The sequence below is a fragment of the Brachyhypopomus gauderio genome, unplaced genomic scaffold (assembly GCF_052324685.1).
Source record: "Brachyhypopomus gauderio isolate BG-103 unplaced genomic scaffold, BGAUD_0.2 sc84, whole genome shotgun sequence".
In the NCBI taxonomy this organism is placed as follows: Eukaryota; Metazoa; Chordata; class Actinopteri; order Gymnotiformes; family Hypopomidae; genus Brachyhypopomus; species Brachyhypopomus gauderio.
Window position 1 is genome coordinate 879,243 of NW_027506905.1, and position 25,220 is coordinate 904,462.

Consider the following 25,220-nt stretch of genomic DNA (forward strand, 5'->3'; position numbering starts at 1 on the left):
CACCGGCCTTACAACACTTCACCAACACTTCACGCGCCGTGCCGAGCTCTGGCAGCTGGACTGCACAAGCCTCTCACAAGCACGGGCTCACATCAACGCAACAGGCCGACCCAGCCATCAATCAAACAGGCAGGTTTGGGCCAGATCTGTCCATGACTGGAACAAGAGACCGGCATGAAAGCCAATCAGAGCCAGAGGCGGAGCGGGCCGTGACAGCCGCGCGTCTTACGGGCGTCTCTAGTGCGGCTTTCTGCTGCTGCTGTTGTCTGTGTGGTGGTACGGATGATTGCGCTGGGACAAGATACACAGATCATTTAGTGAGACCACACACCTGGCTCCAGAGACCCAAAATATGTCCCAATCTAAACACACACGCAACCAGATTCGGGGAGAAAAAGATTTTTTTTTGTTCTCTCATGATAGAAGAACAAAACAGTCGTTGTTTTACTCTCGCTAGGTCTCGATTTCTCTCTCTCTCTCTCTTTTGGAGAAGAGATTTAAAGTGGAGAGTAGGAGCTTGGCTGGAGAGACAGTGGGTGGAGGACGGTGGGTGGAGGTGGGTTTGTAGCAGGCCTTTTTCTCATCAGTTTAAATCTCTCCATCTGGGACGCCCTCATCACTGCACAGGTCTCTGGAGCTACCAGAGCAGACGGCCCTCCACTCTCTGCCTGTCGTGGTCCTCTGTGCTGTATTTCTTAAACAGTTATGACCTTGATAATGAGGAAGACCCACTAACGCTGGACGTGGGTCATGGGTTACTCGTGTGTCACTGGGCATCAACCGGAGGGGAAACCTGTGTAAGGCTAGGCAATGCTTCAGGGAACTGACCACTGAGCAGGGCCAGGGGGGCAGCCCCTCTCCTCTGGGCAGCCCAGATACGGGCAGACGGCTGGGCCACCAGAGCCGTGTAAGGGCAGCCAGGAGTGACGTGGCTGGGACACAGGGAGATCCCACAGACCCAAGCCCCCCCCCCAAGCTGATGAAGTTATAGTGATATCTCGATAAATGAACAACAGTAAAGATTAAATGGCACCAAAAAGAACACACACACACACACACACACACACAGACACACACACACACACACACACACACACACACACACTACTGGGGCAGATGTGGAAGAAAGTGAGGAGAGAGGCAGGGGGAAAAGAGAGAGATGGAAGAGGACAGGGAAGTGGAGGGGAGAGGAGGAGAGGAGAGGAGGAGAGGGGGTAGAGGAGGAGAGGGGAGGAGCATGCACTTGAACCAGCGTTTAAAATACCATCTGCTTCACGCACAGCGAGCAGTGCGGCACTCAGGGAGACACTTACCAAAGGCCTCTGAAAAACCAGAAAGAGCAGGAAAAGAAAGAAACAGAAAGGAAAAACAAAACAGGAGCTTTTAGGTACACAGGCCGAATCGCAGCGTGCCGGTAGCCAGCCACCCTTCGGTAAGATGGAAACGGAAACATTTAATCGTATGAGCTATACAGATACGCACAGGGAAACTAACGGGGCAGTTTTGGAGTTTGTTTTTTAAAGCTTATAGCTGAACACTGTACTGCAGCGGGAAATCTATTTAAATGCAGCTATTTTGGGAATTAGAAACATATGGCTTTTTAAAAATATAATTAATTATTAAACCCCATGAGTTAACAATAAATTATACATCTTAAGAACAAATTAGTGAGCCAAAAATTTAAATGACTACTTATAATATTTATAAAAAATGCCATTAATACATTTTCTAAACGTACAATATGTCACGCTCATTTAGTTTACAGAGCTTCCTCAATAAGCATAAGACTTCATCCTTAATTATGGGAAGATTAGAATAATTTAGCGCTTGTTTATTCTGTTGGAATGAAGGCTGGCAATAAATAAATAAATAAGCAAACACACACGTTGAATTATGACCTGAATTGACGAACAATAAACAACACAGGACATAAGAAAAAAGACTGATCACACAACAACACGTCAGACCCGTTAACGAGGACAGAGACGGAGGACACGGAGGACACACAGCGGGGCTGTCTGCTGGAAGAGCTGTGGGAGCTTTGATAATACCTGAGCCAGGCTGCGTCTCTCCAGCCAGGAGACTGACTTCAGCGCCAGCCAATAAAAGTCTCTCTTCACCCCATTTACAATTTGAAACACTTCACCTACTGAAAAAGGACCAAAGAATGGAACTATTCTTTATAAAATGGCTAATGCTGTGGACCTTAACGGGGTACAAGGGCCAGTGAGCGGCAATATGGCCAACCTTCAGGGTCCTGCTGTGAGTGTCTGCCCTCTGGTAGCAGGGAAATCACCCACACATCTCCACCTGTGATATACCCCCCCCCCCCTCCACAGAGAGATCATACTGCTAACGTGCACTCAAGTGAACTACACTCCATCATACCAGCTCTGAGAAGATTCACATGTGCATTGTAACATACAGGCAAGGCTGTAGCCTCCATGTAATTAGTTACATGCAACTTAACTGGTCACTGCAGCTAATCTTTAACATATTGTTACACATTATAGTGCTCAACGCGTACTGAAATATAGAATTACATGTGATTTCATTGTAGTTGTCAATGAAGTTAACTTACAGATGATATCTATGCTGGACAAGTAAAATGAAGCAATTGTGTCTCCCTTTCACAGGTCACTAACGGCCCCAAAGTATAAGCTTTTAAATACTGTGTGTCAAGGAGAAAGGAAAGGGTTAAACTAGCGTTTCTCAGCTATGAACAGCACGTGTAAAGTCAGAATCGGAGATTCCCGCTTCGCTCCCGCAACAACGGCTCCAGAGAAACGGGAAAAGCGCCACACCGCTGGAAGGCAGGACGCCAACGTCACCGACGTACCTGATCTGAGCTGCTTGATCCTCCCGTTGCTCGTGCTGGGATCAATTGGCAGGAAGTCTTTGAACCAGGTGATCTCCGGATCGGGGTTTCCGCTAGCGGCACAAAGCATGTTGGCCGTGCGGGTGCGTTCCACCACCTTCAGCTGAGGGCCCATGTCGATGTTGGGGAACCCGGTAGGAAGAAGGTCCTCTGTGGAAGGAGAACATCAGACAGCAGACCCTGAAATAACCCACCATGCCAAACTTGCACGAAGAGGAAAATACGAAGCAACCGAATTAACATAAATTTGCAGTATTGTGCAAAAGCCAGAAATAATAAGCAGCTTATTCTAGGAGTGCATGTAAACAGTATGTGACACAAATACAAATGTTTGATTTATAAAGCTCTTTTAGCATGAGAACGCACAACCCTGCAACACCCTAAACGTACAATTAACAGAAGCCGTGTGGGACCTCTTGGTCATAAAGAATAAAGAACAAAAGAGGCTAAATCTCAAAGTATCAGGTCGGAAGAATTCGCCACGGGAAACTTCATTTCCTGTTCTGTTAAAAAAGCTCTAACCGTAACTTTTGTGCCACTTTAGCGTAGTAGCATAGCCCACCCTCACTTGTAGACCGAGGGGGTCCCCATTCAATCAGCCACTGCAACTGCAGTCTTCAACCACAGTAGCTAACATCTGGAGTGCTCACTCTCGTACACTGTCACTGAACACCCTGAGACTGGGCCCACACATTCACTCCAGCGGTGCTCCAAACACAGATGGCTTCGAACCAGTCAGTGCTGCTTCAGCACTTATTTGTCGTTCGGTACGTGTTGAGGGGTGTTGGGGGTGAACACTGGGACGCAGAGACGAACACAAACACCGGTCAAAGTGGGATGTCGTCCTCTCTACCCCTAGCCAAAAAAAAGTCCTGGCAAGTCCTGTAAGACTAATGTGAGTGGAGAGTCCTGTAAGATTAATGTGAGTGGAGAGTCCTGTAAGACTAATGTGAGTGGAGAGTCCTGTAAGACTGGTGAGTCCTGTAAGACTAATGTGAATGGAGAGTCCTGTAAGACTAATGTGAATGGAGAGTCCTGTAAGACTAATGTGAGTGGAGAGTCCTGTAAGACTGATGAGTCCTGAAAGACTGGATGTGCAGCACTGTGGATTAACAAAATCCCAGTGAAGTAAGGTGTTTATCCGGCCATCTTCCCTTTCACCTGTATTGTCGGGAACCCATGACCCGGATGGCCACCTCCCTCCCTCCCCAGGGCACAACTATGAGTCACAGCCTAATGGGAACCAGCAGAAATCATGGAAAGTGCAACGGCTTGGAAGCCCCAGGTGACACTGAACAGCCCCTGAACACCAATAGCACACCACTCCCCTCCGAATAGCACACCACTCCTTCCTGAATAGCACAGCAGTAGTGAATCTATCAGGATAGCAGTAGGATGTTGGGATACTTGCAAGTCCCAATCATATATTGCAGAAGCCAAGAAGGAGATTATAAGAAATAGATATGAATGAGTAATCTGCAGCCTCATTGCTAATAGTTTTTTTTCTTGGGAGTCTAGAAAAAAAAAATGTTCCACAGTGCAGCAGCAGCTGGGAGTGTGTGAGATGGGTGAAACAGATTGCCTTCTGCTTGAGAGTTCCTCTTTAAGATAAATATTTCATCATGTGCTCAGTAGCAGGGGTGGCACAGCAAGGATTTTTGCTGGTTTAGGCTTCACAGCTAAACTACGCCCAACGATTATTAACCAGCCCCAATGTGTCATCTTACAGAGTCCCTCTGGGGAAGAGGGAGTGTGGCGAACCGCCCGCCCGTCTGCTTTGGGATGTCACTTGCGTTCCTGTTCTCCATCACCTCCGTTCTGTAGGTTCTCCACCATCGCACCGGTGAACAGGCTGGTCCTCCACTTTGCTGCACTGTTAAGCTGGTTGACGCTGCACTGGGCGCTTGTAAGAAGCAAGCACACGAGCACAGGCACCCGACATCTCTCGCCTTTCATCGTGTTTCTGCCAGGAGCAACGGTGGAATAAACCAGCCCGGTCGGTGCGTTTGATCCGACTGGAAACGAATCCGATGTAGCCGGGCTGGAACTGGCTTAGCGGGAGTGAGCCAGTGTTGTATTGGACCAGGCCGACTTTGGGCAACCAAAGGTTAAGTAAAACTACAGCAACAGTTCTGCTGAGACGGCATTTGCAGCTGCTCTTGTGGGAACAGCAATTGAGATGGGCTCCAAATGGTCTTCTTCAGGCGTGGAAGGCTGTGGAGATGAGTGGTGCTGTGGGCTGTAGAAATGAGTGGTGCTGTGGGCTATGCTTCCCTGGCAGAACACAGGTAGACGGTGGGGGCAGAAATGTGTGTCGATCCGCGCTAAAGCCCATCCAAGCCCTGCGGGGCAAGCAATCGCATTTAGCCGCTCCGTCCTGGAAGCCTCGGCAGAGACAAATCCTCGCTGGACGACGAAGCTCCAGCAGACTCTCTCGCTCCGTTCATACGCCGGCCACGCTTGCCACAAACGCTCGGGTTTGTCACTTCGGGTTTCTCACCATTAGGCCCATCTGGGTCTTGGTGACCTCACCAATTCTGGCGCCTGACCCCTCTGCTCCTGTCTGTTTTTGTTAGCGCAGAGCTCTAATGCGCCACTCTCCTGATAACCTCTATGCATCAGCCTTAATTGGCCAGCTTTCAAATGGCCGTCCATTAGTCTAAAAATACCCCTCGCCAGGTTCGTGGGGTCTGATGGAGACCATGTATGACTGGCTGAAAGCTCCCTCCCCCCCCACCAACACCCCCACCACCCCCACCAAGGTTTGTGTCATTTTGTTCTCCAATGCTCGAGAGGGGCTTGCTGCACAGGTCACGGCGTTTCTTAAAGCTCGATGTGCTCTGCGATTAGCGGCGGGGGACCACGCGGATGGCCGGGAACGGGCCGACAGGGGCTGGTGGGGGGATAATGGCGTTGTTGTGATGAGCGCCCCAGGAGGACGGAGGGCGGGAGTGAGAGTGGTGAAAGTGTGTCGGCCTCCATGTCTGACAGCTGCTTCCATGTTCACACAATCCAGAGGAGTGCTGGTGCCCGTGGCTTTAGCTGCAACGGCTCCGCCCACCCCGTGCGGTCAATAGAGGCTGCTCTGTCATTAGCGGTAATTGTTCTTAATAGTTGTCCATGATTTGCATTATGTAAGGAGCAGGTGTGGAGCTTTTCACAGGATTGGTCCATTCAGGAGTGGAAATCCGGCTTTTTCAGAGTGGCCGTGAAAAACAAACCCTAGTGCATGTTTTACGCTGCTGCAGACACGGCTAACAGTGACTGGTCGTCTCCGCCCTGCCCACGCGGGCCGGTGGCTGAGAGACACGGCCGCTGCTGGACGGTGTCCCCTCCCTCGCACTCCCGTCCCATGTGCACCTGACATAAAGCAGCGGGACAGGTGACCCCGGGGACCTTCGCTCTACACTCACCCATGGACGTCTCCATAGACTCTCAGGCTCGCTGTCTCTCTCTCATGAACACACAAACACACACACACACACACACACACACACACACACACACACACACACACGTATGTGTTTTAGTCCTTTAACTGCTCTGCTAACTGTTATTTGAAGCTTAAACTATGAATTCAGTAGTTTATACTGAACCACCATTCCTCTCCGCCCCCTCTTCCTGATTTTCCCTCCCTCACTCCCTCCCTGGTCTCTCTCTTTCCCTCCCTCCACATATCAGCCATCTCTGTCTCTCCATCCCTCCCTGTCTCTCTCTCCCCCCTGCATGAATAGCCCTGTGATATTATTGCACAGGGCCTTTAAAAGCCCAGGCAGTGGTGTGCGGTAATCGGTTAACCTGATTAGAGCGGTAATGAAATTAAATCATTTCAGTAATCTGAAAATAATAAGATGAATAATAAGGACAGGGTACACACGGCATTTACTACAGGCAGGTGCTCAGAGACTCAACTGAGTCAAACTCAGTTGTTGTTGCTGTACTGTATCTGAACACAAGTATGCATTTTTTATTTCTCTTTTTATCGAATGCTGTAGAGGTCATGTTAAGTTTGCTTTTATGCCTGTCAAATATACAATATGCCTATCAGACATATGCCCTGTTTCACAGGCACTGGCCAACAGTGGCCCCGGTTCACAGTGCGAATTCCAGCGCTGACCTCACTCTTAGAGCCGCCCGCCGGCACGCCGCTCCGCTCCCACTGATCTCCTTCTGACTGGCCCGACCGACGGCACCAGGCTCCAGCCAAATCTTCAAAGGTGGATGAGTTCATTTCGAGGGAAGCCTGCGGTTCTGGAATGCAGGATACAAAGCCTTGCCGGCGAACGGCTGGATCAAGGGTCGGATTTTCGAGTCGGGGAGTCGTGTGGTTCTCAATTCCACCTTCACACATCATTTGGTTTCCAGAGATCAGCAAAAAAAAAAAGAATGACAAAAGAAGACTGAGTGTGCTCCCCCCTCTAATTGCTAAAGATGGCAGTACCTGGGCCCTACACCTCAGAAACACAAATCAGCAGGGCTGCGGAGTTGCGGGAGACAGAACACAGATACCCCTGTGTCTGCCAGCACGGCCCTGCTGGGTTGTGATGGAGCTGTGATCGCCACCCAGGCTCGGTCAGGCAGCGACACAGCTGGGCTGTGGCACGCGGTGACGTGCCGTGCGGCGATGTGACGAGCGGCACCGTGCTGATGACCGAGCCCAGCTGTTTGCGCCATGTGCCTGTCGTTGAGATCTACGACCACCCCCGAGGGGGTGGGGCCATGCTAATCGCTGTGGCTGGTGTACTCAGGCTACGACAACAATGCCTCTGTTTGAGCCACTTGTTTGAGTCGTCTTCTGCACAGCTAATTGGTCAACAAAGTCACAAAGCTCAATTTTGTAAGGACAGCCCTAATGTTCTCTGGCAGTCGTTTGAACCATTTTACTTAGCCAATTAGACCCTTACAGCCCATATTTGGACACAGGGTACACAGTCTATACAAAAGACGACTACAAAACAGGTCTCACTGGCCTTATCTTCTGTCAGAAAAAAATAAAAGAAGATCTCCTTATTTTTATCCACCAAAGCTCCATGGCTGTACTTTCCCGGGTTCCTGGGCGGTATGGGTTTAGACCGCCAAGCTTCAGGACAGACTGGAGACGAGACCAGGCTATTAAGTCTCCACGATTTCCATTCGGGGCGCCCATCATCGGTCCTGTTTTCGAGCGGTGCACGGTGCAGAGGCCCATACTGTACACAACCATGACAGCTTTACAGGGCTTAAATGAACGGCAGACCGTAGAAGCTGCTCGGCGAGGGTCCACCAAACAAGGCCTCGCTCCCACAGTGATAAATGAGAGAGAACAGAGGTGCCATGCCACAAAGTCTTACTCAGCCACGAGACCCCCCCACCCCCTTCCACCCCACCCCCGCTGGAACACCGCATTCTGCAAAAGACAAGACGTAGAATATGTGGGCAGACACCTTGTGAAAGGATTACCCCCCCCCTCGCCTACAACAACACGCTCAGATTCTCGGATGAGAATCTCAAGTAAGCGCCACAATGTGAGCGAACGCTCTGCCTACACGCACAAGGAAGCGACTGGATGGGCGAACAATGTAACAAAAAGCTCTAAAAGCTGTAAGCAAATGGAATGATCGTTTAACTCCACGCTTTTAGTCAAAAGCGATTAAGCCTCCAACAACAGGGTCACTGCTGCCTGCTGCGTAAAAGAGAAAATATGGAGCCTTTTGGGGAATGAATGGGAGAATAACATATGAAAGGCTTTAATTGCTGGTTTGCTGCTAAAGAGGCAACAGGCGGGGTGGGGGCTCAGAATTTCGGAACAGCGAAAGCAGATATACAATCGGACGTTCAAAAGGAATGACGAATGTGCAATGTGGGAGGAGAAAATGCCAGGCACCTCCCACTGTCCGGCTAGCCTACGCGCATGGCCAAGGGAACGTTCTATTACGCACTTATCACTGCTGCTAGCCAGGGCAGCTGCTAGCCAATGCTGCTACTAGCCAGTGCTGCTACTAGCCAGTGCCGCTACTAGCCAGTGTCGCTGCTAGCCAGTGTCGCTGCTAGCTAATGCCGCTGCTAGCCAATGCAGCTGCTAGCCAGTGTCGCTGCTAGCTAATGCCGCTGCTAGCCAATGCCGCTGCTAGCTAATGCTGCTGCAAGCCAGTGTCGCTGCTAGTTAATGCCGCTGCTAGCCAGTGTCACTGCTAGCTAATTCCGCTGCTAGCCAGTGTCGCTGCTAGCTAATGCCGCTGCAAGCCAGTGTCGCTGCTAGCTAATGCCGCTGCTAGCCAGTGTCGCTGCTAGCTAATGCCGCTGCTAGCCAGTGTCGCTGCTAGCTAATGCCGCTGCAAGCCAGTGTCGTTGCTAGCTAATGCCGCTGCTAGCCAGTGTCACTGTTAGCTAATGCTCCTGCTAGCCAATGCCACTGCTGCTGCTCGGGCGAACCACTGAATGGTGCAGTGTCTTGCCAGTGTACATTATCAGCAAGGAGGTAATAATGGGGAAGATGGGGGTGTGGGGTCGCAGTTCAGGGAACAGATGTTTGTTTTTCATGGTCTGGTGCCAAGGCAGCCTGTGAGGGGGGGTATCTGGGGGGGGGGGGGGGGGGGGGGTGTCTGGGGGGGGGGCGGTGCAGCTGGAGAGGGCCGTATCAGCCCGAGCGTGTGTGCAACATGCCCTTTAAGGGCCATGAGCTGACTGTTCTTTAAATATTAACAGCTGCCCCTGGATCCCATCGGGCAGAGGCAGAGCTCAAGAAAACAGGCTCGGCAATCAAGGAAAATCTGGCAGGAATGCACAAGCAAGCCCTTCATTCTTCAAATCATGTTCATTCATGAGGGAGAAAATCTCTGCTCCTGGTTATTCATAGCTCCTCGTAACTCCATCTACGTCCTCAGGGAGATGTCAATCAATCGCAGTCATCATTTGTCTGGTAGCTCAGTGCTCAGCGCCTCTCAGGCTGACGTTGCCTGGGTGTCCAAAAACGCAGAGAGCAAACGCCTCAGACAGAACCTAAACGCGGGGGCCTGTTCTCTCCTGCTAATGAAAGCAGACTGCATGAGAAGCGATGGAGAACGTGGAGAAACGCTTCCCTGGTCTGTGGCGCTGGAGAGAGGCGATCGAGCGGCCAGGCACTTCCCTCTGTGCGCAAAACGTCTGCAGCATGATCGCTCAATTTAGCGCGGGACACGGAGTTCGTCGAACAAGATGTCCATTTATCCCAACTTCCTGGCAAGCAATAAAACAATCAGGTACATCGAGCTGGCCTTAATGCCTCCCCCGAGCTCATTCTCTCACTTTTGGGCGGGCTGGACAAGGAGGGAAAGGGAGACACGAGGTTGCTCTCCTTCAGCAGGTATTACCTGAACGGAAGGGTGAGGACAGGGAGCGCAAATGCCCCCGGAGATGAAAGCTTCGACCATTTATCTTTGCTCACTCACCCCCCATGCCCAATCACGTTTGATTACTGCTCTCCAGGTTCCCAGGATCAAAGGATTGGAAGGCCACAGACTTGTAAGCGAATCTCCTCAGAGAGGAGTTTCCTGAGAGCCCACTTGGACGGTACGTGTGCAGCATGAGAACACCAGCCACCCCCGCATCCTCTTAGCCCCTCCCCCGTCTTCCGTGGCCTGGGGGGGGGGGGCAAGATAGTGAGAGGCTGAAAACAAGAGATTGAGAGGTGCCGATCCATTTTGGGACTACAGTGAAAGACAAAAACAACAAGAAAAAAATGCAAAACTTGAGGCTGTTGGTGTAAAGCACCACGAGCGGTGTGTACCTCCACTTCCCACGTCCGTAAAGTTACCGTGCTGAAACGACTTTATCGGTGACAGGCGTCGCGAGCTAAGAACACAACGAGTGGGTGAATAGCCGGGAGAAGGCGTCGCAGACAGACAGATCAGCCGCAGGATCAAACGAGGCGAAACGCGCCCCTCGAGTGCCTCCACCCACCAGGTGGCGCCGGGCTCACGCGGCGACGGTGTGCGAACCCGCTCTTCCTGTGCCATGGCCAATTAGCCGAGCCCGAGGTACGGGGTGGGGGGAGTTTGCAGTCACAGGGCAGAGGCGGACGGGCGATTCACGACGCTCCGCAGAGCTGAAGACGGCACGCGGGGTCCCGGCCGCACCGGCAGGGTACAGACAGACCGCCTTCCGCTCTGGAGCGAGCGTCTGGCGGTAATGAAGAGCACGACGGGCGAAACCCGTACTGGATCACGAGAGAACAGAGGCTCTGCGGAGCGGGACGCGCGTGTGTGGCTGGTTTATCGGGGCGGGGTGCAGATCCTACGCTGGGCAAGAAGGTCTGCATGCTGGTACCTGCCCAGATCAGCCTTAATCACATGCCCCCTGGGGCAAGCCTGCTCCTCGTAGACCTTCACTCTTCTCCTCCATATTTCTCCTGCACCTGCAGCGTCTCTCTTACTTCCTGTCTAGTTACAACACAGCCCCACGGGGACACGGGGGAGAGCAGCAGGTGGGCAGAAGGAATGATCGGTGATGGGTGGGTTCCATTACATTCTCCACTCCTCCTTTCCTGCCTCCCCCTCAGGGGATGTAAGGTGCTACCGGGGCTGGCTCACTGCTAAATCTATCCAAGACAGAGGGGGGGGCTCGCACCAAGCTGTTTACTGCTAACAGCCAGTAAGGGACATGATGAATACAGCTGCTTGTGGGGGGAGGGGGTGGGGTGGGCGGAGCTAGCCCTGGAGGGCTTGAATTAGCCCATCACCGTAAAGATCCAGGAGGCAAGGCAGCCTGTGAGAGGGCAGGATTCAACCGCACAGCCTGCATATACAACGAACCAGAGACCAATTGGGAAAATGGGTTAGAGAACCTTTATTTTTATTTTGAAGCTCGACAGCACAGATGTCTTCGTTTAATTTAGTTTTCGTTGGAGCAGGGGGGTTACAGATGGAGGAGTTACTGTGTTTCAAACAAGCCTGACTTATTAGCTAATAATACTCCCACTGAGCTAATTAAATAAACAAATACATAGAAGGGGTGTATACATCACCCTCCATATAACGCATGGCGGAAATAGAACCTGGGTTCATGGCCCCCTGGTCACGGGGGGCATTGCTAATTACCGACCTTTATTGACAAAACAAGGATCAGCCATAGACAGAGAGATTAAGTGGAGAGTGGCTAAGCAGCGGATCAATGGTGAGGGGAGAGGAATGACTCGCCATTTTAAACCCAGGAGGAAAACAAAGACCTCACGCCTCGAACCATAAACCATCTTTAAAAAAAAAAAGAACCCAACAACTGACACCTGTTCTTTTAACTACATAATGTACCCCGTCATTACAATGATCACAGTCACGGCCCACTGGGTGGGTAAAGGGCAGCGTGTTAATACTGGCTTCAGTTTTAGCAACGAGCTAAAGGAAGATGGAAGATAGATGAACAGAGAGGCGGTGCATTAGGGCAGAGTGCTGTTTTCTACTGCAGCAGGACTCCAGAATACAGAGACTGGGGAAATACGAAGGCAGCGTTTGGCTGGGCTTGGCCAGCTGTGGTGGAGCAGGTTTGGCTCTGAGGTACAGTAATCACCAGCTCTGCATCGGTAGCCATATTTCAACCATCGCTCCATGACCCGGCCTCGCGATCGCCGCGCTACGAGAAAATTACACATCTGGATTTCGGTCCAGATCCATTCGTTTCCTCTGCCAGGACCCGTTACTCTGCCACGGTATGGGGTCAGCACTCGGCGTCGGCCGACAACATGCTAGAGCGGTTCTCTTTGTTCTGATCCTTTCTTTACATTGGCAGTGCTTTTCGACCAGTTGTGGTGTGAGACTTACGGGAGGGAGGGGGGAGGGGCGGCCGGCGGGGGCTGTTCTCCGGGGCGGCTACGTGAGCAGGTGGCTCTGGCCGGGGTTAGTCAGCCCCCGCGCCCTCCTGCCTGAGCTGCAGAAGCCACGCCAGGATCGTGGCGGGGAGATCTGGGGTGGGATGAGTCATGAACGAAGTTGGACCAGCGCAGCTTCAACTGCAGGCACCCGCCAGCCCCCACCCTCCACCAGACGAGCACACACCTCAAAACCAGACGTGGGAGGGCAGAAGTGACATCACGACTGGTTCCGGCCACGGAAAACAGAAGAAGGGTTTTAAAAATAGCCGCGGAGAGTCAGAGGAGGTCACGGAAGGGCGGGAAATAGAGGAACGTACGTGGTGGTGATTGCGGGGGTCAGCGCCGTCCAATTAAAAACGCATCAGACACAAGAGAGAGGACCGGCAGGAGAGCGACCAATTAAAGGCGCGTCTGATCAAAGGGGTGTGGGCAGTGGGCCGCCCCGCCTGCCTGTCTCGCGCTGGCTGTAAGCGCGCTAACGAGGACCCTCTGACTGGAACACACGCAGAAACGTGCACAAGCCAGAAACACAAACGCACATCTCACACATGCTGAAAAACAAGGCCAAGGGAAAATGAGAGAACGATAAAAGGTAGAATAACAAAAGAGGAATGGAGAAACAGATGCAGAGAGGGAGGGACCGTGATAGTGATAAATATACAGAAAATATTTAAAGGAAGACCAACACAGTGAGAGGTTCGAGTCCACCGGCCTGTTGTGAGATGCCAAACGGAGCACTACTAACACCACACACCAACTCTGACCGCGTGCCACAGTTCAACAGCCACACACGGTGCAAGGCTTCAGCTGATCTGGGGTAAAGGGAAGCCAGTAGCATCTCAGGGTAGGGTGGTGTGTTTCTGTGTGTGTGTGTGCGTGTGTGTGTGTGTATGTTTGACACCCAACAGGGAGCAGGCCAATGGTGAGATCTGAATGTTGAATGGTAGCTCCAGTATTGCCAGTGATGGTGAGACTGCCAGCCAAGGGCATGAAGCCAGAGGCAGTGGAGAGAGAGACAGACAGAGACAGAGAGACACAGACAGAGATAGAGAGAGACACAGACAGAGAGGCAGAGAGAGAGAGAAGATAGAGAGAGAGGCAGACAAAGAGAGAGACAGACAGACAATAGAGACAAAGAGAAGAAGACAAAAAAGGCAGAGAGAGACAAAGAGACATACAGAAAGAGACAAAGAGTGAAAGAGACAGACACAGAGAGATAAAGAAAGAGAGACATACAGACGTGTGCAGTGATGCAGCAAGATCAAAGGATCCAGAGGAGTGAAGTCTCTTCTCCTTTTCCTCTGAAGACACTCAAAGAAGTGGGCGGAGGGAGGGAAAACAGATGGAGGGATTTATCCATTCAGCACACGGCTGCTGTGGGTAGCCAAGGGGCAGCTAAACACACGGGCCGGCCTCTCTCCAGCCGTGCCAGACGGGTCAGACCCGGCAGGCTGGAGCAGGACAAGGTGACCCAACACCTAATGAAGCTACTGGCTGACACACGCTTCAGTGGCACAGGAGGGTCTGTAGGAGAAACACTCCACGTCTGCTAGGAGGAGACGGGAGACGGTACCATAGCAGTGTGTGTGTGTGTGTGTGTGTGTGTGTGTGTGTGTGTGTGTGTCTGTGTGTGTGTGTGTGTGTGTGTCTGTGTGTGTGTGTGTGTGTGTCTGTGTGTGTGTGTGTGTGTGTGTGTGTGTGTGTGTGTGTGTGTGTCTGTGTGTGTGTGTGTGTGCACGAGCGTGATCAAACACATGCTGATTACCCATACATACACCCCCTCCTCTGGTAAGTGTGTACTCTGGGGGAAGCGTGTGCCAAAATCTGCGAGACAGCACAGCTCACACTTGTACATGATTGTGTGTGCGTATATGTACGTGTGCATTTGCCCCCACACACACACACACACACACACACACACACACACACACACACACACACACACACACACGTCTGCCTGTGGCCTCTGCATAAGCAGGCGTGGAGCAGATGGACGGGGGGGGCTGGGCTGTCGTGCCCCTACCACACCGCTGGGTTCTGGGTTCTGGGGTCTGGGTTCTGGGTTCTGGGGTCTGGGTTCTCCACTGAGCTGCTTGGGCCTTGCCAAAGCCTGGATTTTCGTGTAAAACTGGGCTGCCTACGATAAGCCAGGAGCCCCGCACTGCCAGGTCCAGTAACAAGACAGATGGCTGGAGACCGGCACACAGGAAGGAAATAAATAACACAGTGGAGCGTGAGGAAACGCTGCCCCTTCTGGCCAGTCGGGGAGTGACAGAAACGGAGCGGCGGACGATGATGCAATAAGGAGGCAGTTTTCTCGGCCTCTTCCAGATTGGACGACAGTACCGCCAGCCGGGGTGCTGGCTGGCACCTCCACAGGTGGCTCCATGTTGGCTCCGGGGGACGGCCATGTTGGCTCCGGGGGACGGCCATGTTGGCTCCGGGGGACGGCCGCGGTTTATGGATGCACACACCTGTTTGCAAGCTGCGCCGCGGCCCGACTGTGATCCAGGGAATTTTCTATTGTTTTAATCAGTTCCAGGTGCCCAAACAGACACAGTGGGTAAACCTAGCATAAATGATATTTATACTGTCTGTTTTCCTCACATTAAATTCCTCCTCAACAACCAGTGCATTTCTTTTTCTACACCCCATCTTCAGGTCTTCAGGGAGTTGAAAACAGCTACTGCGTCACAAGCTTTCTTCCCTGGCTGTGCCCACAGAGAGTGGGTCAGATGTTTGACTGGGGTTGGCCAGTTCTGGTCATGGAGTGGGTCCGGCCCTTCTGTGGAGACCGTCACAGGGCGAAGGGACTCTTACCTCTGATGATGGTCAGCTTGGCCTGGACGATGTCCTCGCCCTCGCTGTTCTCTGCCACGCACTCGTAGATGTTCTCATCTCGAGGAGCCCGCAGGGGCTGGATGCGGAGAACTGCTCCTGCACCTTCGTCAAACTCGATGGTCTGTGGGACAAACAGGTGGTTGTTCTCAGCACTGGGACCTCACAAACACTCAAGCGTCTCAGAGGGAAAGATCTACAGGACATTGAAACACAGGAGCCTGCAGACATCACCCCTGCCTGTGTAGATCCGATCATCTCGTCTACACACCCATCCGAAGAACTCAATGTGATGCAACAAGACAAAAACTACTTATAACGGCTGTAAACTTGAACTCAGTTTTGCAGGGCAGCTTAACTCTTTGAATGGGATTAAACAGGTGGAAACCTCATCCTCAGAAATGAGTTAGACACTTCTCTGTATCATGTAGTGATTCTTCACTTCTCCAAAATGACAGCGGCATGAACTTTTCTGGAATCTGCATGGCTGAGTATTACACAAAAAGGTCCTGATGGATTCTACTCTCGGGATGATGACCGCATGCTTTGGGAGAAACTCTTAATTGGTTTTTATTCCAATGCTTCTGACATTCTTCTAACCAGACACTCAGGGGAATTAGCAGTAGATGACACAGAGACAAGCTGTCTTTGTTAGCAGTGGCTAACGTCACAGCTTTCTTTTAACTATGACTTTGTGAGGCAACGCTAATGAGAAGCGGTGAGACCACAGTGGTCTGCGAGTGCACTGATCAATATCAAAGCAAATGCTAGAAGGGAAAACAAATGAATTCAAGCCCCTTCATGAGACCACTTTTAAATGAAAGGAACACGCTCGTTTGAGCCAGGGTTGGAAACACCCTCGGGTCTGCACCGTAAGCGAGGGAGCCACCAGAGCGGGTCGACGCCCGTTTGTAGTGGCGTCAAGGTTTCTATACGCCTCCAACGCTGAGGGCTTGGTTAGCGCGAGCGAGCTTTAATTAACGTGGCCTGAGCATCAATCAAAGCTCTACAGCTGCCATCTGTGCGATGACGGAGGAACACAGCAAACAAACATCATAAATAAAGCGCAGCTTGTCTCCGCGCCGTGCCGACAGCAGCTAACTACAAGATGCTAATGCTGGAAATGTCGTCTGGGAGGCTGCTACACGCCCTGACGTTCTGGGTGACGTTACGGTGTGCAATAAGAGCCCCGAATGCCCCATGGTGTCTCATACGTGGGGTGTCCGTTGTCCTGGAGACCGTGTGTGCACGCGCTGATCCGTGTCTCACCTCGATACGTTGGGAGTTGACTCTCTTTCCTTTCTTATTCCATGTCACTCTTGGCTTGGGGTCGCCTGTTGCCTGGCACACGAAGGAGACCACGCCCCCGGAGACGCCAATCATGTCTACTGGAGATTTCGTGAAAGTGGGTTTAGCTAGTCAAAGGAAAAAAAACAGAAAAGAGAACAATTACTGTTGTGTTGCACTGCGTCTGCATATCAGAAGCTAAGCCAGGTGTAGTGGCCATAAATTAATTAGTGTACTAGCTATAAATTACTGGTTATTTGTACCCCCTATACACAGTAAAACAGTTATTGGCAGAATACCTGCCAAAACAGAGAGGCCTGAGGGTTTGGAATTGAAGTGGGTTTGTGAGTTTCTCATTTGGATAATGGAAGGCTCTTAAGAATTGGTGGTGAGAGAAGGATGCCAAGAGGAAGAGAATAACAAGAGAGAGAGAGAGAGAGAGAGAGAGAGAGAGAGAGAGAGAGAGAGAGAGAGAGAGAGAGAGAGAGAGAGAGAGAGAGAGAGAGAGAGAGAGAGAGAGAGAGAGAGAGAGAGAGAGAAAGAGCAAGGACCATCCAACATGTGAGCCCAGAAATGGCTTGTGGGAAAGGGAAGCTTCCATGTATCAACATGGCAGTAATTACACTACAGCCAATCTGCACACCGACATCCTGATGCCACCATGAATAATTGAAGAGAGCAATGAATAATAAAGGCCCCGGCCTTCTGTCTTCATTTTAATGCCCCTGTCAGCACTTGCATCCAAAAAGCCCTGCATGTCCCTCACCTGCCCCAGCAGATGCTAAGACCATCCACAGGGCACGCTTACCAGTACTGATCTCAGATCTGCTTCACCTTTAGATCACGACGAACACAAACACACCTCACTCTGCCCCAGCAGAGTGTCCATGTCAAAATCAAACTCACATTTATTTGTATAGCGCTTGTTACAACACTTTGGCACAAAGCAGTTTTAAATATGTTCGGACCCAGAGCCCAAACGAGTGGATTACGGAAGAGAGGTCCATGTGAGGACCAGAGGAAACCCCTCCTGATTGGACAGCCCATAAACCATCCACGCTACACACTACATATAGTGCATACAGCCTGTGCAGTGTAGGCGTAAGAGTCTTGGCTTCTGCAGTGCGTCTAGGGTGGATGAGTTGTTTCCTCGTCCGCTGGACTACGTGGAGAATATTAGAGTGGGTGGAGGGTTATGGTGGTCTGTGGTCAGCACTCAGCAAATATGGCTGCCTAAAATATTCTTATAATCACTCTGGTATATTATCATAACCCTTTCGGTTTTACCTGATTTATTCTCACCACCTGACCGGGTTTGGCATATCAAATAATCAAAGTGCCAATCTATCCTGCTTTTAGCTTATCTTCTTATTTCTGCTGGGCAGAAGGTCAACTTAAGCACACGAAGACGGGAGAAGCAGCTCTCTCTCTCTCTTTCTCTCTCTCTCTCTCTCCGGGAACTTGTTAAAATCCAGAAAGTGCACAGATACAAGTGGATGATCAAACGGCCAAGCAGGCGCATCAGATGAATTATTAAAGGTCCGTAGGCTCGGAGGGGGAGATAAACACACATGAAGGCGAGTTCCTGCATTTATTAAGGAAGAGTAGAGAGATAGAAGGGGGAGAGAGAGGGAGAGAGAGAGGGAGAGAGGGAGAGAGAGAGAGAAGCCTGTGAAAGACTCACGGCACTTTCATAAGTTTGACTTTCAGCACATGCTTTCTCTGTGCACATGAAACACACACACACACACACACACACACACACACACACACACACACACACACACACACACTCGTTTGGAGTGGTGTGAGTCATGATTCTTGCAGCGGGGGGAGATCAGACTGGACCACATCTCACTTTGATGTTGTGTCTTCCACAAGACCGCCGGACGCCACTTCCTCCCGTTGCAATTAAGGGCGAGGAGTGAAACGCGTCTGCATCCTGAGAGGACGTCAGGACTTACAGGACAATTACACTCAGAACAGAAGTCCAACCCTCTGGATAGCTACTCACATCCAAGATGTGCAGGCTGCCTTCACACTACAGGTTTAAATGCAGGTTCCTGTGGGCCAGTTCTCAAAAGCAGCTCACATCACCCTCATATCACCCTAATAGCACCTGCATGTCACCCTCAAATCACCCTCATAGCACTCTCAAGCCCCTTACCACACCATACTGCCCCTCCTGCACGACTGGTAGTTCTGTAGCCCGAGTGCGTGAGATGGGGGGGTGAGTCAGCGAGCCACGACCCCCCCCCGCTGGTCTCATGGCCGGAGGGTCACCGCCATCTCTCACCGAGCGGGAGACATGACGCCCTCGGTTGTCCTGCCTTAGCACGAGAGGCGGGGCTCTCGTACTCAATCAACTGGCCACGGCAGCCACTAGGGACACTTATTTCACACCCCACCGGTTCACAGCGCTCGCATGGGAATAAGTGGGCGGAGTCTGATGAGCACCGCATCATGATCGAGGTGGGCGCGACAGTCCCGACTCGCACAACTGCGGATAAATGATACTCTGGAAGAACGAGACCGACGTGCGCTGGGATAACGCTAGAACGCTTCCCCCGCGGCATGCTGGGACGAGGCTTGAGCACCGGGGCCGGGTGCTTTCTTACTGGTGGCACTGGAGCCCCATACAGGCCTGGTACAAGCAGCTCTGGCCTGGAAGGTGCGTCTGGAAAATAATTTTACTGGCTCTGACACGACTGGATGTTGTCCATCGTAATCCGCTCTGCTGTGGATGGATGGCACATCAAAAGGTGACAGGGATTACAGTGGGAACACATGGTCTTATATTCCAGCTCTGCCCAAATGACATTCAAGGGACAAAGCCTTTCAAGGAGCCCTTACCTCCCCCCACAGCCTAGATGACATTTACAGACCCCCCAACACAGACATTACATTTAGGAGTCTATCAACTAAATAGGAAAAGGATGTGTGGTCAGTGAGACCACAGTTGGATTTATTCAGAAGGGAGAGAGAGAGAGAGAGAGAGAGAGAGAGAGAGAGAGAGAGAGAGAGAGATCCTTATACTTTAACAACGACTTTATCAAAGAAGTCGCCGTTTCAACCCGATCAACCCGGGCCCTGGCAACAAAAAAGTGTCTTGTCGTCGGACTAAAAAGAGAGAGATGAAAAGTGGAGACGGACATGAAGAAGTGAGAAGCGAGAGGGGCGGAGCCCAGCTGTGTGTGGCCAGCAGTGACACAGGACCACGCCAGAGATGACGGGGCGCGTTTCATCTGCAAATGCATCATCTTTCAGATGACCTACTGCTCCTTCACGCTGAGGGGTGGTGTGTGTGTGTGTGTGTGTGTGTGTGTGTGTGTGTGTGTGTGTGAGTGAGTGTGTGTGTGTCTGAGCGGAATCTGAAACATGCTGTTGCCATCGTCTTACAACCTCCCTTTTCGCTGCTGCCTCTAATGGCAGGCTAGGGACACACACACACACACACACACACACACACACACACGCACAGTTAGATGACTAACACTATAATCGATAGAAACCTTTTGCAGTGGGAATAAAGCCCTCCATTACAGCTGGAATTAGAGAAACGATGCCACAAAATGGCCGCCTATCAACACCATTTGCCGTGCGTGTTTTTTTTTTTTGTGCCGTGAGCAGAAGTGGAAGAAAGGCACTTGTCATCCATCTTGTTTTTAAAATAGGACCCTTTGTAGTGCTGACTGAGGGTAATCTGAAGTGGTGAAATGGAACATTTGGGTTTAATATGGGCAGTGCCCCCATTACAGGGGCCCCATTATAGGGGCCCCATTGGGGCAGGCGGAGTAAGAGTGTGTGCCCAGGTCACGCAACCATGCTGTTGTTTTGGGAAGCAGTGTGTGCGGTGCTGTGGTGTGGTGTGGACGATTATGTATGCACAATGTACATCCAGTGTTTAAGCGCTGCAGGTGCTAAGTGGGCCGGAGCGTTCAGCGCACGAGTGCGAGCGTGCGGGCCCGCGCGGTGCTGGTGGGGAGGACTGGTGCCGGGGAGGAAGGCCCACGTGAACCTGAGCTCCGGCTGCTTGAGCACAGAGATTTGTGGCTCAGCTCTCCTGTCCCTATGGCCACCTGGACCAACGGGCTCTCTCCCAGCCGTCGGCCGCAACGGGCCCTGACTAATCCTGGCCCTCCCTCCTCCAAACACTTCTCTCTTTATCCTCTCTCTCTCTCTCCATCACTCTCCTCATCTCTCTATCTCTTTCCTGTCTTGGCTCTTTCTGTCCATCTATTTCTCCCCTCATCTCTCTCTCCCTCCTTTCCATTTCTTTCTCTCTATTCCATCACCAGCACCTCTGGCCCCACTGTAACCAAATATAATTGAACAACTCACAATGCTCACCAAGACCGGACCGTTTCTGTGGACTGAAACGTTCTGTCTCTCACACACACTAGCTGAAGGGCAATCAGCCGTGTTGGGGAGTTTGGTTAGGAGCAGAGGAAGTGAACCGCACTTCAGAGATCTCACCGGTGAGTGTGTGGTCAGGGTGTGAGTGGCCGTGAAAAGTCTGCTTCACAAGAGGAACTTTCATGCCACATTTTCACGCTAAGGTTGCTTGAGTCTCCCTGAGCACAGTTCTAATTACTAACACGTTTGTACTAGGGTTGCCATAAATGATTATCTTTATAGTCAACTAATCACCGATTAATTTTTATGATTAGTCGACTAATCGGATCGTACGTTAATTGAATATAAAACATACAGCTTATCGCACTAGAATGCAACTGCTATTATATGACCATCATTTGATTTCAGCTATATGCTAACTAAAAATAAAAACAATTAAGATCATAGTTCATTAAACCTTTAATGAAATATGCAGCTTGTTGCAACAAACAATTATTAAAATAAGTATAAGGCACTGGCTTAAACAACGCAAAAATAAACACATTAATAAAGAATTTTTTTTTAGGTTTTTCTTTTTTTTATTTGTCTCTGGCATCAAACAAAAAGCTACATTTAAATCAAATTAGATAGGAACCTGAAACTAAGGAATTATTCACAAAAATTAAGTTTTGGTCTCACTGACGTTACAGAAAACACACGAATGCGTGCTAAGGCTAATGAAACAAATCACTAATGTTAACTTTTACAGCTACCACGATAAGTACTAAGTTAACGCTTTGTTTACGGTCATTTTAGCAGCTAACTAGCTATTTTAATAGTCAACATAATCGTGACTACTCGACTAATCATGGCAGCCCTAGTTTGTACTTTACCTTATTAACATCACTTAGATGTTAGCGAATCAACTGAAACTCTACTGAATCAAGTTCACGGCGAGACCACCACCTGACTGGGATGTGCAGATTGCCCCAATATGAAGTCATTACTAATGCAGTGATTCAACTTTTAACGAGCGGCCCCGTCGAGCTAGCAGCAGAAAGCTCATCTGAGCATGCCCACCGAGTCCCTCCTTGGGGACCGCCCACTCCACAGCAGACTCCGCCTCCGCTTTAGATCAATGCCTCCTTGGGGCCCCTCCCCTCGCTGCAACATCAGTGGTCCACACAGCAAACTCTCTGTCATGGCTTTGGAGGTGGATGGAGTCGAGGAAAAGTGAAGAGGTGCGACCAAGGGGACGCATGAGACAGGCTGTCCTGACGTGTCTCAGGACACCATCCACACTAGAGCTACCTGTACCAGGTGCACAGTGAGGCCCAGTCTTGTGCTGCATGATGAAGAACACAGGCAGAAGGCCACATGAGTTTATTCCCATTTGTGTTGCATGATCATGAATCAAACACGGATGTGATCCAGGACCACATGCGAAAGTGACTCATATTCCAAAGACCAGATCTGTGTGTCCACTAACAGTGCAGAGATGTTCACAGGCGTTAAATGAATCAAGTCTGAGAGACACAGCAAAGCTTTGCTACATCACCGACCCCAAGAGTGCTGTAGTGTCACATCTCAATTCTGACCCACTTCCTATATCTGATTTTTTAAAATATCCAAAATAATATACAGCTGATGAGTTACGAATATTAAAATGCTAGCCAGCTTAGCAATATTCCTTTCAAGAGTAATTTTATAATTCCAGGCAAGTCAACTTTGACAAAGTTTTTTTCACAGAATGAATCTATAGAAACAACAATCAGACATCCACTGCAGATACTCGTTCTGAAAAAGTCTCACGTAAAATGGCTCCTCTCCCAAACAGCCCAGAACAGCTGAAGAGCTAGCAGTGAACAGCATTCTCACCCGGCCTGTGAACTAGGAGCGATGGAAGGTCTTTGAAGCCATTTCATTTTGGATGCTTCACATTTCAATATCCAAGAACACCTGGGTGACTGTTAAATTCAGGAAAATATCTCATTTGTTCTCTCACTCTCCATCACTCTCTATCACTCTAGTAGTAATAATGGTTGTGTACTACCCTAGGCTTAAACCAGTGTAATGGGCCAAACAGATCCCACCTGATGGACATCACTCTTCCTCTAGATGATAAAGTGCAGGTTGTGGTCCAATATTGGGGTCTATATCCTTTAAATCCTCACACTGTTGTAGAGAGGTTGCAGGCCTATGGGTGTGTAATACAGAGCTCGTGTCAATCGTTTCTAATGCTCTGTAAACCCGAGAGACACTAATCTGCTTTCTGACGAATCTGTAGGAGTGAATCATGGGCAGACAGGTAGAAGACAGTGCAGGGGGCACGGCAGCTACGACTGTCAACATGGGCGCCATCTGCTGTTGACAACATGAACTACGACTACGGTCATGTGGCAGGTGACAGCAGTAAGCAAACCCAGAATCACTGGGAACAAATAAGTGTGTGTGGGGGAAAGAAGTGTGTGTGTGTGTGTGTGTGTGTGTGTGTGTGTGTGTGTGGGTAAGTATACCAGGAAACACAGGGATTCCTGATATCTGATATAACAATGTCTAGAATAAACATCCTGAAACAGTTTCTGTCCTGATGAGAGTGGCGGCCGTGATGCTGAGTGGAGCTGAGAGGAATGTTTCAGATTCTGACTTTGCAGTGGCAGGTGGGGCTTTAGCTGGGTTACCAAACAGTGGAGGAAGCAGTGGGTAATGAGGGACTCACGACCTCCCTGGAGCTCCCGCTAAACAGAGCAGACAGGCAAAGAAAGAGAGAGAGAGCAGACAGGCAAAGAAAGAAAGAGAGAGAGAGAGAGAGAGAGAGAGAGAGAGAGAGAGAGAGAGGAGAGAGAGAGAGAGAGAGAGAGAGAGAGAGAGAGAGAGAGTAGACACCCTCCCAGGGGCACTGAAATATTTTCACTTGGCAGCTTCAAAGAGAAATGAATTATTGAAATCACCCTGTCACTTCCGACCCAAGTCCATCAAAATTAAAAGGTGCTGGTGAGCTCTCTGTGTGTCCACAGACTCTTAAGCAGATTGCACACAGTGGAAATCACTCCACAAATCAATCAGAGGAAATGAAAATGAAATTAAATGAGGGAAAATGGATCACTGGTACCAGTACTGGTAACGTACACGGACAGCTGGTGCCCACAGCATCCATGCCATCACCGGATCTGTCGTTCCCGAGAGCTGGTATAGTTAGGGACTGTCGAAATTGGGCTGTAAGTCTGTTTAGTCAGCTGTAGGACAAACGTTCACGCTGTGAAGAAGTCCCTTATTTCCCCAAGTGGTGTACAGGTGAACTGCACCTGTGATCTTGCCATTTCTTCCTTTTCCACAGTCTTCTTGAATACAGGAATCACAGGGTACTCACATCTTAATCTGAGCTCGCCAGATAAACCCTCCCCACATTCAGCTACAAGTCGAGTGATTGGCCAGAATAATGGAAGTCGGGCCAAGAATATCCATCAGCCAATCCAGTTCTGTGGTGACATTTTACTTGTAGATTAATAGTATCGCTCAGCAGGCACTCTGACTGTGGAACTTATCTTGCTTTTAAGTTCAAACATCAAGATTATTATTATGTTGTGGCACAAAATATGTCATTCCAAAATCACGATGGTTAAACACAATATACAAAACAGTAAGCACTCTAGAAAAACACAAAGTTCTCTAAAAATAATTTCAGCTTTGTTTGAGAACATATACAAACTATAATAACACGATAGGTTTGCTAATTGCTGTTTGCACCCAAAAAGAAAAACATATAAAGAATGGTGGCACAAATGCTATTTAAAACTCTATAAAGGATCAACAATTACTGCTCCACAAAAATATCACGAAATAACAAAGAGTCCAGGAAAGGCAGAAAGGCAGGGGGAGAGAAATGAAAAAAACATCCTTTTTGTCCCATGCTGGGTGCCTTAATATAGACCCAGTAACAGGATCTCATTGTGCCATAGCAGGCGTCCACACATTCCCTATGAAAACATGAAACTGGAGAAAAACAGAGGCTTCCTTTATTGGGCAATCACATTGTGAACATTTAGGAGTGCAGAATGACCC

At 50.1% G+C, this 25,220-nt stretch overlaps 1 protein-coding gene across 1 annotated transcript in view; it reads right to left on the minus strand.

Moving 5' to 3' along the window:
- ptprsa (protein tyrosine phosphatase receptor type Sa) overlaps positions 1-25,220 on the minus strand; it is a 115,708-nt gene that overhangs the window by 66,028 nt on the left and 24,460 nt on the right. The window contains 6 exon segments of the mRNA XM_076991638.1: positions 1-55; positions 230-291; positions 829-932; positions 2,704-3,028; positions 15,519-15,660; positions 16,806-16,951. The exon segment at positions 1-55 is cut by the window's left edge and continues 113 nt beyond it. Of these exon segments, the coding sequence (XP_076847753.1) occupies positions 1-55; positions 230-291; positions 829-932; positions 2,704-3,028; positions 15,519-15,660; positions 16,806-16,951 (834 nt within the window).